The 13,274-nt window shown below is 33.5% G+C and overlaps 3 protein-coding genes and 1 non-coding gene across 4 annotated transcripts; 1 reads left to right on the top strand and 3 right to left on the bottom strand.

Moving 5' to 3' along the window:
• Positions 1-1,374: 1,374 nt before the first annotated feature.
• Positions 1,375-1,955, bottom strand: LOC111831131. Its single transcript, XM_023784714.1, has one exon. It carries the CDS (start codon positions 1,851-1,853, stop codon positions 1,644-1,646), a length of 210 nt encoding a protein of 69 aa, XP_023640482.1. The 5' UTR covers positions 1,854-1,955; the 3' UTR covers positions 1,375-1,643.
• A 5,019-nt stretch (positions 1,956-6,974) lies between these two features.
• On the bottom strand, positions 6,975-10,162 carry LOC17889864. Its single transcript, XM_006294541.2, has 7 exons — positions 9,873-10,162; positions 9,484-9,569; positions 8,990-9,136; positions 8,774-8,882; positions 8,167-8,290; positions 7,470-7,743; positions 6,975-7,380 (listed from the first exon to the last, which is right to left on the bottom strand). Exons 1-7 carry the CDS (start codon positions 9,994-9,996, stop codon positions 7,273-7,275), a joined length of 972 nt encoding a protein of 323 aa, XP_006294603.1. The 5' UTR covers positions 9,997-10,162; the 3' UTR covers positions 6,975-7,272.
• A 119-nt stretch (positions 10,163-10,281) lies between these two features.
• TRNAV-CAC lies at positions 10,282-10,355 on the bottom strand. The gene has a single exon. It is a non-coding gene; the product is annotated as a tRNA-Val (tRNA).
• Positions 10,356-10,461: 106 nt separating this feature from the next.
• On the top strand, positions 10,462-12,008 carry LOC17888927 (UBP1-associated proteins 1B). Its single transcript, XM_006295692.2, has one exon. It carries the CDS (start codon positions 10,481-10,483, stop codon positions 11,711-11,713), a length of 1,233 nt encoding a protein of 410 aa, XP_006295754.1. The 5' UTR covers positions 10,462-10,480; the 3' UTR covers positions 11,714-12,008.
• The last annotated feature ends 1,266 nt before the right edge of the window (positions 12,009-13,274 follow it).

The raw sequence follows: 13,274 nt of genomic DNA, 5'->3' as shown, positions 1-13,274 counted from the left end.
CTTCCCTTCTTAGCCAATTATGATCACAATACCATACAAGAAGAAGACTGGGAAACAAAAAAAAAAAAAAAATCATGTTCTTTAATTGATCCTTCTAAACACAATTTGATGCCTCCACTTTCTTGAAACCGTATAAAACCCTAGGAAACTAGAAATCTTATTGGTTTTAGAGGCATGCTCGAAATTTGAAGAATACTTACCTATTTCTGCAATATTAGATTGAGCATTGCATTAGTTAGCTCCAAAACAAAAACATTCCATATCTTGGTTATCGTTTTTCTAATAATTTTTCTCAAAACTTGGCCACTAGCACTTACAATATGTTTAAGTAGATCATGTTTAAATACTCCAATCAACACATAACCGTCGCAAAGTTTATGTATGAAAGATATATATTATTTTTTTGTCAACGTATGAAAGATATATTTACTATGGTAAAAAGAAAAGAAAAACTTAAAAATATTATAGATTATAAATTAAAGTATATGCATGTTTTGTTTGAATTATTTGTTTAGTTTAGTTTTCTTTATATTCGGATCATGTTCGACCATCCTATTTGCACATGCTAAACGAGAAGATTTTGCACATATCCATTTCAGTTACGTCTAAGCTAACTATATAAAACTGAATACACACAAACGTGATGCTCAAACTCAATAAGATCGCAGTTAGTTTAGGTCTAAATTAACAACACAAAACGGTACAAACAAGTTTAGAGCTAGGTAGGCACTTGGTTTGGTGTGTTTCAATAATTTTCCTCTTACTCCCTCCCTCTTTTGTTGTAATGTATTCAGGTGTGACTCATATAGGAGGCACTGCAGTTTGTAATCGGTATCGATTAAGAGGAATAAAGGTATGTGTTAAAAAAAAAAAAAAAAAAAAAAAGTTTAGAGCTAGGTTAGGTCTGATTAACAACACAAAACGGTACAAATTTAAAAAGTTTAGCGAATAGAGAAACGGTAAACACTAAGGTAAATAGTTTAAAAAACAATACAAAATAACGAGTACCATAAGAGTGTTACATATATATATTGAGAGTATTTTTTTTTGTGTAATCGCTTTTCTATCGTTTTTATGATTGGTTATTACGAAAACGATTCATTTTGTACTGCTGCGATACATATTTATCAATTACAACCATTACTTTCTTCTTGATATATATATACATCTCCATCTTTACTTTTAGCCGCAAATGTTCCATACGACAGGGAACAAGACAGTGTTCTTGAATTAGAAAACAATACGCTAACCCATGTCTAGTTATAACAAGGTTCCACTGAACTCAAACAATTTGACTATATGTCTTAATCCGACCACTCGTGTTTTACGCAACCTTCACAAACTTCATAGAAAAAAAGTTTGCCAAAAACCAAAAACAAAAATTATCTTAAAATTACGATTGTCATTACAGAAATATCTTACAACATGTTGATTGAAAAGTACGAAAATATACAAATTATTGTGATACAAATTTGATATTAAAACAAATGAAACACAAATTACGTAACTTAAAAGACTAGACACAAAAGAGGACCACTTATATCACATCACATCAAATCAAATCACACACAAAAGACACATAAATTCAACTGAAAATAGAAAAAAAAAAAGAAAATATCTCCACACTTCAGTCATTCATTCATTCATTCTTGTCTTTCTACTACTCCAAAAGTCGTGGACGACGGAGAAGACTTAACCGGAAATATTCTGTTACCGGCGGAAGAAACACCACCGCCTTCACCACCGTCTACACCGCCTTCTCTCCTCTTCTCCAACTTCTTCTTCATCATCTTCTCCTTCTGTTTCTTCTGCATGACTTGTAGATGTGCGTAGTTTGCTCCCATCGAAGACATATTTGTTTCTTTCTTGTTATTTTATAAGTTATAGGTTAACTAAAATTATTGTTATTGTGAGACTTGAGACCAAAGAGAGAGAGAGAGAGACAGTGGTTTAAAAAGAAGAATGAAGTGAAGGATGAGTTTGGTAATGATGAAGAGAAGTGTGTCGTAATTTATAGAGAAACGACTCGTGGCTTTACGACCGTTGGTTATGATTTCCATTCTCATCATTATGCTTCTCCATGCTCCATTCTCTTTATCCCCTTTCTTTATTTTCTTTTCTTTAATTGATTAGTTCTCTGACCTTTGACCCATTTAGATTTAGCCCAATAGAATAAAAAGTTGAAAAAAAATATTAGTGTGTAACATTTGGTGTTTACATGGTAATCAACAACATTAACATATAACAACCCTCGTTCAACGTGGTTAAAACACATTATTAGCCTGACTCATAACTTTATCAACATTTTTTTTGTTACCCATTTATTTAATTACTGAAACCCTTAAAAAATTCTACATTGAGTGAAGAAAAATAAATTTTTATACGTTAGGAGACCCCAAAAAAAATTATGCCTTTCTATAAACCTTATCTAACCGAAAAAGGGAACATTAATCAAACTTATTAAGCTACAAGTTGGTTTACTTTTCGTTTCTTTTCTTCTAAAAACCAAAGAATTAATATATGTTTAGTCGTTCATGATAATGTAATTATTCCTAAGTGAGCAAAACAATGCATCGAGTTTTTTTTTTTTAAACTAATAAACATAGCTAGTTAGAAATATGTTTTTGTTCACATATAATGAAACAAGTGGGTGATAATTAAAACACACTAAAGTAATATCGAATTTAGAATGGAAGTGTTATCTAAATATGGTGGCCTTCGCTTTAAGGTCGGCTCTTAAGGCCTTATGCAAAAATATTAGTGTATAATAATATGAAGAAATTATAAAATGTGGATAAAAGTTTTCATCATTTTTGGTTTTAAAATTACCGACCATTGAGAGTATCCGAGTCCGACCAACGCGATATATGTATATGTGTGATTTGGAATCATCTTACTAGTTGTTTATGTACATGCAACTAATCTCTAATCTACTTGTGCTTTTCTCGTTTGGAATCACATTACTAGTTAGCATTTATTACTCCATAGTGAGAAGCATGCATCAAGAGTATGTATTTTTGTATATTTTTTTGTCATCAAGAGTTATCTAGAATTCAATAGTCGTGGTTTATTATTTGACAAGTTTTATGGCTATTAGATTTATCTGACTATTTAAAACCTAAATTTATGTTTGATGATATTTCCATACATGCATGCATATGAAAGGGGTAATTTGGATAATTTGGTTTTGGTTATTCAGATTTTTGGATACTTTATCCCACAACATTGAAATAGACCTATGTGACAAATATTAAATTTTTATAACTTCTATTTCAAAATTGGTTTGATTAAATAGCTACATTAAGAATATTCATTTGTTAATAGACTAATATATTCATTTGTTAATAGACTAATATATATCATTTCAGAAACAAACCAATTTCCGAATATTTCATATTCGATTTAAGTGATCCCATATGATCAACAAACAAAAAGGCTCGTGAATATTAAAATGGTACACAATTACGAACAATGGAAACTATATAACACATTAACACTAAAAGAAATTAAAAACAAAACTATATAATACACACACACACACATAATATATATATACATTATATATCTTTAACGAATGTGGTTTGAGCCACTAAGAGTGTACTTGCTTTAATTATATTATGAGCTTATTATAATACTAGGCACTATTTTGCTTCTAACTTCGGATTTAGGTATTGTAACAAGCAAAGCACTAAAAAAATAAGAAAACCAACTGTACATGACATTATTGTCCCGGATGTTTTAAGCGGCATAAGAAGCTGACGTCATCGAAATTAGGCAAGTTGTTAAACGAAGATAATTTTTTCATGAACGGGAAATCATCTACAATGGCGCACATGAATTTATGCCAATCATGTGGACTAGAAGTAAGCTACGAGAGCTAGATTTAGGTTATTTAGGGTTTGTGGTGAACTCCACAATATTAGATGAAACAGAGAGAACTAAACCCAGAGTTAGTAGCTACTAAACCCAAGTAGAACCTATAACTTTGATTTTAGTATAGCAAAACTAGTTAGTATAAAAACATATCATTTTAACGTAGATTATTTGAGTGAAAAAATATTCACTAAAACCTAGTTTAAGAAACTAATTAAACAACCCAATCAAAATTAGTCATGTCATTTAATTAAATAAATTAAAATAATTAATATTTATAAACCTAAAACAAAATTTAATTTATAAACTCCACAATCTAATTTTGTTTAATAACAAAATCTAAACTCTAAACACTATTTTATCAATCCAAAATTAGATATAATATCGTTTAATTACAAAATCTAAACCCTAACCACTATTTTATCAACCCAAACCAAAATATAATCTCGTTTAATTACAAAATCTAAATCCTAACCATTATTTTATCAAGCCAAACCAAAATATAATCTCGTTTAATCACAAAATCTAAACCCTAACTACTATTTTACGAACCCAAACCGAAATATAATTTTGTTTAATTACAGAATCTAAACCCCAACAACTATTTTATCAACCCAAACCAAAATATAATTTTGTTTATTTATAAAATCTAAACCCAAACCAAAATATAATTTTATTTATTTATAAAATTTAAACCCTAACTACTATTTTATCAACCCAAATTGAATGTAATTTTCTTAATAAAAATCTTACAAAAAGTTTTCCCTTAATTTGTTTTATTTTATTAATTTTAATTTTGATTTATTTTTAAACAGAAAATGATATGGCATATTATTAAATTTTGATTGATTAATTAAAAATAGATGAAAATCCAAGTATTTTTCAAGAAATAAATAGTATGGGAGATTGAACAGATTTGTGAAAGCAGAATGAGTTCTACTGTGTATTTTCTTTGCGTGGACATCATCTTTTCACAACAATTTTTTTTTTATATAACCCAAATAATTTTGAGTGTTTAATCAATTTTGTCGTATGTGGAAACTGGAAAATCATTAGTGTAACAAAACCATTAGTATCAACCATTGAGTATGAGTTGTATGATGTCATATATTAAGGATAATATAGTAATTTTCGAAAACCCAAGTACTTAAATCTGAAGTTTAGTAGGCACGGTACTTCTTTCCGAAAGGCATCCGTATTTCTATACTTTTTTTTGTAAATAACTCTTATATTATTATTGTATATATAAACAATATCAACTATAAGTAATAATTAAGTATACCCTAAATGCATTGTTAATTCAATCAAAGCAAAAACGACATAAACAAAAAGGTTTAAGCTATATACCACATTTGTTGTCAAAAAAAGCTATATACCACATTTCATAAATATTACTATAAAAATTAGGGAAGAGGACCGATATAGATAAGTCAGATAATGACTTATTGGCCACTAATCTCCCACCATATCATACAATATTATATATTTTGACTTTTATTTTAGTTATATAATGTATATTTAATAATTTTACTTTATTAACTAGTCTTAAAAAATTTCACAAATAAATAGATTTATACATATGCATGCATGCAGGATTGTCTGTTCCAACAAAAATTAAACGTATATGTATGTATGCATGCATATGTTTATCTGTAATAGATCTGTCTGAATTAGGTTACACATTCATACATCTATGTATTTAAACACATAAGTATATAACATGTTTATAGATTATGAAGTTGATAATCTATTTAAAGTATGGGTTAGTGCTAAACGGTGCTGTTACACATATTCTTTAGAGAAATGTTAATGACGATTGACTTAAATTATATAATTGGTGCTTGTGTGTGGTTCCAGATTTATGGTTGTTATTGTTTTGTTCTCTCTTTATGTCGAAGTGCTAAGAATTAAAAAGAGAGCACTCTGAATTTATTAACTTGGTGCCATTCGTTTTAGTTTTGTCAAATCAATGCCTTTTCCAAGAAAAATAACGAATTCATTGTTTGAATGTCCATATCATGCTAGTTTTAATGGTTACGTTGTTAATTTTAAAGGGTTCATATATCTTAAGTTAAGATGAACGGCCAGTTACAAAATGTGAAAATATTGAAAGAGTAGTGTTCTATTTCTAATGCAAGTTATAATTCTTTAATTTTCTAGGTTTATATCATCTCCTCAATACATATAAAACTAATGATGGCAATAGCCAATAGATATTATCTATATATAACAAACTAACTAACAGTTCTATAAATTATATTACTGGTATCCTTAACGAAATTTTGTGTTTGAGTAGGACAATGTAGAAGGAAGAAATACAAAGTTTCAAAGGTCATCGTGAAAACAATGGTAAACTATGAATATGCTTATGATTGTTTAATTTGTTGTTTATAGTAAAAGTTTGTTCCTTGAAGAGTAGTAGCTAGCTTACGTACGAAGAGTTTGGATCCAATTAGAAGAGAGTAGGGAGGGGACAATTTGTCCCAAGTTGACCCTAAAGGCCACACAAAACGAAACAACCAAACACCTCTGTCTTAATCTCTAGATTATTAATATTGTATTAATGAATTTGCGCTAGAATATTGAAATAGACAAGAAGTGGAACAAAATGAAAGAAACAAAACCAAAAGTGGAAAGAAAAAGTCATAAATTATTTAAAAATTGTTTCAACTATGTACTTAAACAAATATTATTTTTGCTAAATGGGTACAACATTTTCACCACTTTTTTAAAATTGTGATCCTACTACTTTCATAGTTTTATTCATCAAATTATTACTTTTATACAATTTAAATTGATTATGCCACATACTATGGACAGTATAAAAATTATAATTAGGAAGAAGAAACATTTATATTCTAGTTTATAGCAATTAAGTTATTTCTTAGAAACTTTATTCGTTTGAAATGTTTATGTTATTTGATCATTCAACAATTTCTGATGTGATAAATAGCTATGTTCAAAACAGTTTCAGCGATAAATTCTTAATCTTGGCAATAAAAATAGAAAAATATTTCAATATAAAATAGGTAATTCAATACTTTTGGCAATGGGGAAATTTTGGTTTTTTTTTTTTGGAACAGTCTAGTAATACATACGACTACACAAAAGAAAATAACATTTTTGGATATTTACCTATGTTAAAAGAAAAACAATAAAACCCGTTAGAAACAAACATTCAACACGAAGCTCAGTTCAACAACAGGAGAGATCTCCGACTCTATAAAGTTGAGGAGTCTTTTCTTTACAAACTAAGAAAGATCTAGTAGACCATTTTAACATTCAGAATCTTTAAACTGTGACTTCTCTCTCTCTCTCACCAACTTAGTCAGATGGATTTCTCTCTATGCAGTTGAAAAACTCTTCCATAGTTTCTTTCAATCACAAGCCATATAGTTTTCATAGAAGGCCAAGTGTCTTCAGCTGCTGGACATGCTCAGATGGTAAAGCCGGTGGCGACCATTCTGACCCTACCATTTCTCCATCGACATCCTCGACCACATACTCCTAAAAACACCAAATTAGAGAAAAACATTAACAGAACGTTAGAAACCAAAAAACGCTACAGAAAACCGTAAAAGGTTTATAAATTTCACCTTTGTTAGCATTCTTTTGGCGAGAATGTGGTAATGGCGCTGCCAAATGCGTTGTCCAACCATGGTTGCAACTAACACGCTATAGAATATACCGATAACTGTAAATAAACCGAGAATTACTAATGCCGTTATGAAGAGCAATGGCAATCCAGCATCCCCTGCACCTCCAAGGCAACCTCCACACTCACTAACTGCACTTGCACAGCCTTCAGTACATGCAGTGCAATCTGCCCACATACAAATTGTTCCTGGAAGATGGCAGTCCGTGCATATCCTGCATATCGAAATTATGTTTAATGAATAGATAAAGTCATCTCGAGCTGAAATATTTTCTACAATATACTTTTGTTGTGTTGCAGTTTGGCAGATAGCAAACTCTACGTATGATCTTAGTTTAGCATACAACAGAAGAGGATAAATTGAGTTATCTAGTTCCTAATCTGATTTCCCACTAACTTTTGTGTAACAGAACTCCTCTAGATTTTCCACAATTTATAGTCTCTGATATTGCTTATTCACACAGAAATCACCCGGGAACCAAGTTAGACAATAGCCCACATATTCAGGTAAGCAATTCTTATGACATTCTATCATGTGAACAAACAGTTCTAAACAGGAAAAATTCTGATAACTTTGTTTCTTAAACAAGAAAAAAATGGAAAACAAAAACCCAAAGAAAGTAGTTTTGAGGTTGTACCCAGGCTGACAGCAACAGAGACACAATTCACGGCAAGGCTGAGCTAAGTCATTGCGAACTCTTCGATCGTAGCAGGTAATGAAGCATCCAGATAGACCCAGCAGAGCAAAGAATAATAAAGCTCCTGAAAATAACAAACATCATCATGTAAATAAACTATACACATGTATTTCTAGAGTCACTTGGCACAAATTACTAATTACTTTAGTAATGTTCATGAAGAACTGTGTAAAATACAGAATTATGATTCTAAATTCTGATACACTTACTTCGGAAGTTCCTATTTAGTTCAAAATTCTACGAGATCCATAATTCTAACAGTATATGTCTATCGACTATCGTTATCAACCCCTTAACTTGATCTACGTCTAACGGATTACAAAACCTTGCTTCACTTCCTACTATGCAGAGGCATCCGATGAGATCATCTGAGAGCATACTCCTTACATAGGAATCCCAGATTCTGAGCAAAGCAAAACGCTAACTAGGACATTGTACAACAACAGACTTATCACTTCCATCTTACCACCTAAACTTGACAGAGGTCTTTTATGAAGATGATATATTATCTAGAGGATGATTTGGATATTTTAGTTTAAGATCATACCACACATGTAATAAAACGTGACCTCACTGTCAAAACCCCAAATATGACGAAGCCATGATTGCTGGTAACTATCTATGAAATAGACCATGTAAGCCAAGGCAGCAATCACCTGCGAGAAGATGAGTCATTTAGAGCACGTAAGTTAGATATATCACCAAATGAAAGAAAAGAAAGTACTGTAAGAAAAGAAATCACACATAAAAACTGAATACTTACAAGCTGAACAGCAAGAAATATGGATAAAATATCTCGAGTAACAAAGAAGCGAAACTTCAGTGTCCGCCATTTCCTATCTCCAGCACTATGAACTCTCAGATAATATGGAGCCTTGCAAGTAGTGCAGTGTGCAAACGCAAAACCTTCCTGCAATAAAACAAGTTTACTGGGCGTCAACATCTACTTTTCATTATCTTACCCTGACACTGACTAAAACACCACCACTCTTAATCATCACTCACAAAACATACATCAAGTCTAAAATTTTTACATCCAAAACCATCCTTCTTTAGCCTTCGAATGGTTTCATTATTTAACAAAACAGAATTTTACATCAAGAGGGAGGTTCCTTTTATGTTACCCTGACCATCCACCACTAATAACAACAACTAGTCAAAGAGTGAAAGCTAGCATTTACAGCTATCCAGTAACACTAGTGGCCAGCTACCAAGTATGGACCCAAGTTGAGCTAAAACGTATGGGAAAAAATGCACCTTTATAGCTCTCCAATGATCCAAGCAATCGCGATGTACATACTTTGATGTCCCTTTGCATTTGCATGGCGCAATGAAATCCCTACCTGACCATGATCAATAAATGAGCTTAAATCAACTAGTATCTTAGAGTCACTAGTCTCTTAACAAGAGTTTCATCACTAAAGACTAATCAAAATCACATAAGAACCATATACGATCTACCATCTGACTGTAAGAGTTTCTTAAGGTCAGTCATTCATGTCTAGTAGCACCACTAGTAAACCTAAAAGCATTCAGATTTTAATCCAATTTCATCATCCGAATTACAGAACTGATGTTATAAGATTCGAAATAACAAATCAGTAGCAAAAGCAACGAATCTAGCAGAGGGTTTTTGACGACATTACCATCAGTTTCAAGGCAGATTCGACACTGAATCTGTTCACCAGGTCCAGCTTCGAGATCTACCTCAGAAGGATCCACGATCGGCGACGGCGGAATCAACGGCGACAATTCCACTTCGTCCGCCATTCAATTTCGAAATCTGGGTAAAACCCACGAAATACCCAGAAAGAGAGATGAAGAAAGGAAAAAAAAAAATCGAAACTTTGAAGAACCCTGATCCCGATTTCGTTAACTTATCGTGTAATTTGGTTGGTGTTAGTTGCCGTTAAACAAGTATTGTGAAATTGACCCGTCACTCACCGGTTCTTCGCCGGCACATAGATACCAGAAATGATGATCCTTTTCTCCCCTTTTTCTATGTTTTGACCCTTTTGCCCTTAGCCATTAAAATTGGAAAAGACATTTAAAAAATGTCTGAGCCCGGGTTCGAACCGGGGACCTCTAGTGTGTGAGACTAGCGTGATAACCGACTACACCACCCAGACTTCATTGTTCGATTACTTATTTTATTATATATATTTGAATAGTGTGATGTTCTCTGGTCCACCCTATTTCAAAGGGGAGAGCTTTCTTCTAGATTCTGAGGTTTTTGTGGACACTGCCGTCAACGATGACGAAAGATAGAGAAGAACGTAAGAGGGAGAAGCAAGAGAAGAAGGAGAAAAAAGAGAAGAAAGAGAGGAAGGAGAAGAAGCGTCGCGAGGCTGAAGAGCTTGCCGTGAAGGAGAAGAAAATTTCGAAAAAGCATAAATCGAAATCCAAAGAGACAGAGAAGCCTGAGAAGTCCAAGAAGAAATCGAAGAAATACGAATCGGAAGAAGAGGAGAAATCTCCTAAGAAATCTAAGGAGAGCAAGAAGAAACACAAGAGGTCTGATGATTCCGAAGAAGAGCCAGAGACTCAAATCCTTGATTCGAAGCCCGTTACGGTCCCGATTGTTACCACTACCAATGAGTCGGATTCCGATTTTGAGTTCGATAAGGAAGATATCAAGAATCTGCTTGAATCTTACTCTAAGGAAGAGCTTATTAACCTAATTTACAAAACCGCTGAGAAAGGTTCTAAATTGATCTCAGCCGTGTTAGAATCGGCGGATAGAGATACCTCTCAGCGTAACATATTTGTGCGTGGTCTTGGATGGGACACGACGCATGAGAATCTCAAGGCGGCTCTTGAGGTTTATGGTGAGATAGAGGAGTGTTCTGTGGTTATGGATAAGGATACGGGAAGAGCTAAAGGTTATGGCTTTGTGTTGTTTAAGACGCGTAAAGGAGCCAGAGAGGCGTTGAGAAATCCGGAGAGGAGAATGTTTAATCGAACCGTGATTTGTAGTGTAGCTAAGCCGTATAATGCTGGAAAGTCTCGAGAACCAGTTGAATCTGTGAAGATTGATTTAACTCATACGGCTAATAATCAGAGTGAAGTGGCACTGCCTGGGATTGATATGGCTCACGGACATGGACTCGATAAGGGACATCAGCAGCAGCAGCAGCAGCAGAATATGCCAATGTATGCTGGACACAACATGCCCTTCTACGGACATGCTCAGCCTCCTGGTTTTAATCCCATGTATGGTGCAATGATGGGTAGTCAAGGTGCAATGATGGGTAATCAGATGGTTGCTGGTTTACCGAACTATCATATGTTTGGCTCGGGTATGATGAACCCTGGACCTATGGTGCCACCAAACCATATGGGAATGGCGGGGCAATATGTTGGTGATGGTAATGTTAGTGGTGTTGGTGTTAATGTTGGTGTTGGTGCTGGTGCTGGTGCTGGTGCTAGCGCTGGCTCTGGTGCTGGTGCTGGTTTTGATAATGAACGTGCTTGGTATCTGAGATAATAAGAGAGACCAAGTGGTATGACCCTCTTCTCTGATATTTTTGCTGTCTCCCTGATACTTCTGTGGTCTCTTTGATTAGATTTCAAGTTATAGATTAGGCTAATGATTAATCCGGTATCTTCAACTTGATATTTTGGAATTGCTGGAGATTTTTGAGTATCTTTATCTTCTATGCCTGCTGTTTCAAACGTTAACTTTTTTAGTTCCATTAATTCTGGTCTCTTTTAAGAAGGTGTTTATCCATATATGACCCATTATTCTGAGGGAAATGTGCATTTAAATGATTTCTCTTGTCCTTTGGAAGTTCCCAATTGGTTTTCTGCTCTGTTCTCATTTTGTCCAGAAGATACAGTTACTGTTGGTTACAAGTATTTTGCGGATCATGAAATTTTTGACGATCTTCTCTATCTAATGAATGTAAGGGGGAGTATGTTTTCTTTGGTTTTCCGCATTATGGTTATGTCTTCCTTCCTCTTTAGCATCAAACACACATCCTGTTTTTCTTCTGTGGCTCTGCGTATGGAGTTTTCTCTTCTTTTCCCGTTTGTGGTTTTATGTGTTCCTGTTCTACCATTTAATGTCTGGTCTCTATAGCTGGAGAAGAAGCTTATGACATTTATAGACTATATGTCATAACTGCCAAAAGTCTTTCTCTTCAACTGCATTGCCTTGAGACCCGTTTGTAGGATCAGACATTATGGTTTAACATTCTTGTTTGAAACTGTCTTGTCGAGTATTGCTAAAAGCCTAAAAGTTTTGAGACCCTTTTGAAAGCCTCCTGTTGATTTTCACTTTAATAAACTCGAGTTTTCTATCTCTCTTGCATTGTTTAATAACTTATAAAGCCTCCCAATCTCTTTCATCACATTCTTCTTTTTTTGTTGTCTTTCTCTTTTGTATTTGTGAGTGCATTTTCTCATTTTCAGTCGCCAAGTTTACTTGCCTAAGATTCAAGATTGTTTTGGTTTCATTGGACCTTCTACGCTGTTTTTGTTTTCGCCTATTTATTTTTCTTCTGGTTTTACCATCTTTTACTTACTGGGACAGTAGTAGAGAGTATAGCTCTGCTTGAGCATTGTAATTGAGACTTGAGACTTTGCCCATATTCTTTTAAACCGGATTTTCACAATGACCGATGCCCAGTCCCGGAATTGTTGGAGAAGATCAATCTTGTTTTCGGTTTTGTTTTGTGTCTTTCTCCTCCCCAATGTTTTTACCACTGCAGCTATCCATATGAATCTACCCGTATTCATCTATGGTATACTTCAGCTGTATCAACTTTTGTTTGGTTTGGCTTGGTTTTGAGAGTTTTTCATTGTTTTGTGATGAACAGTGAGTTTCTTCTCTTGTCTTTCGAGTGTGAGGGCTTTGTTTTTGGTATTGTTTTGTTTTTCTTTCTAATGTGGAACTCTCAAGATCTAAAAGAACAGAAACAAAACCCTCTTTAAGATCTCTGGTCCAAGAACGGATCATGTCTCTAGTTCCTCACTGATCCAAAAACCAAAAATCAACTTATATACGTAGTAGCGTTCACCAATCGCGATTAATTACTATTGAACCG

This window comes from Capsella rubella, unplaced genomic scaffold (genome assembly GCF_000375325.1).
Source record: "Capsella rubella cultivar Monte Gargano unplaced genomic scaffold, Caprub1_0 scaffold_4, whole genome shotgun sequence".
NCBI classification, from domain to species: domain Eukaryota; kingdom Viridiplantae; phylum Streptophyta; class Magnoliopsida; order Brassicales; family Brassicaceae; genus Capsella; species Capsella rubella.
Note: the sequence above shows the minus strand (reverse complement) of the source record. Positions and strands in the feature narration are given on the sequence as shown.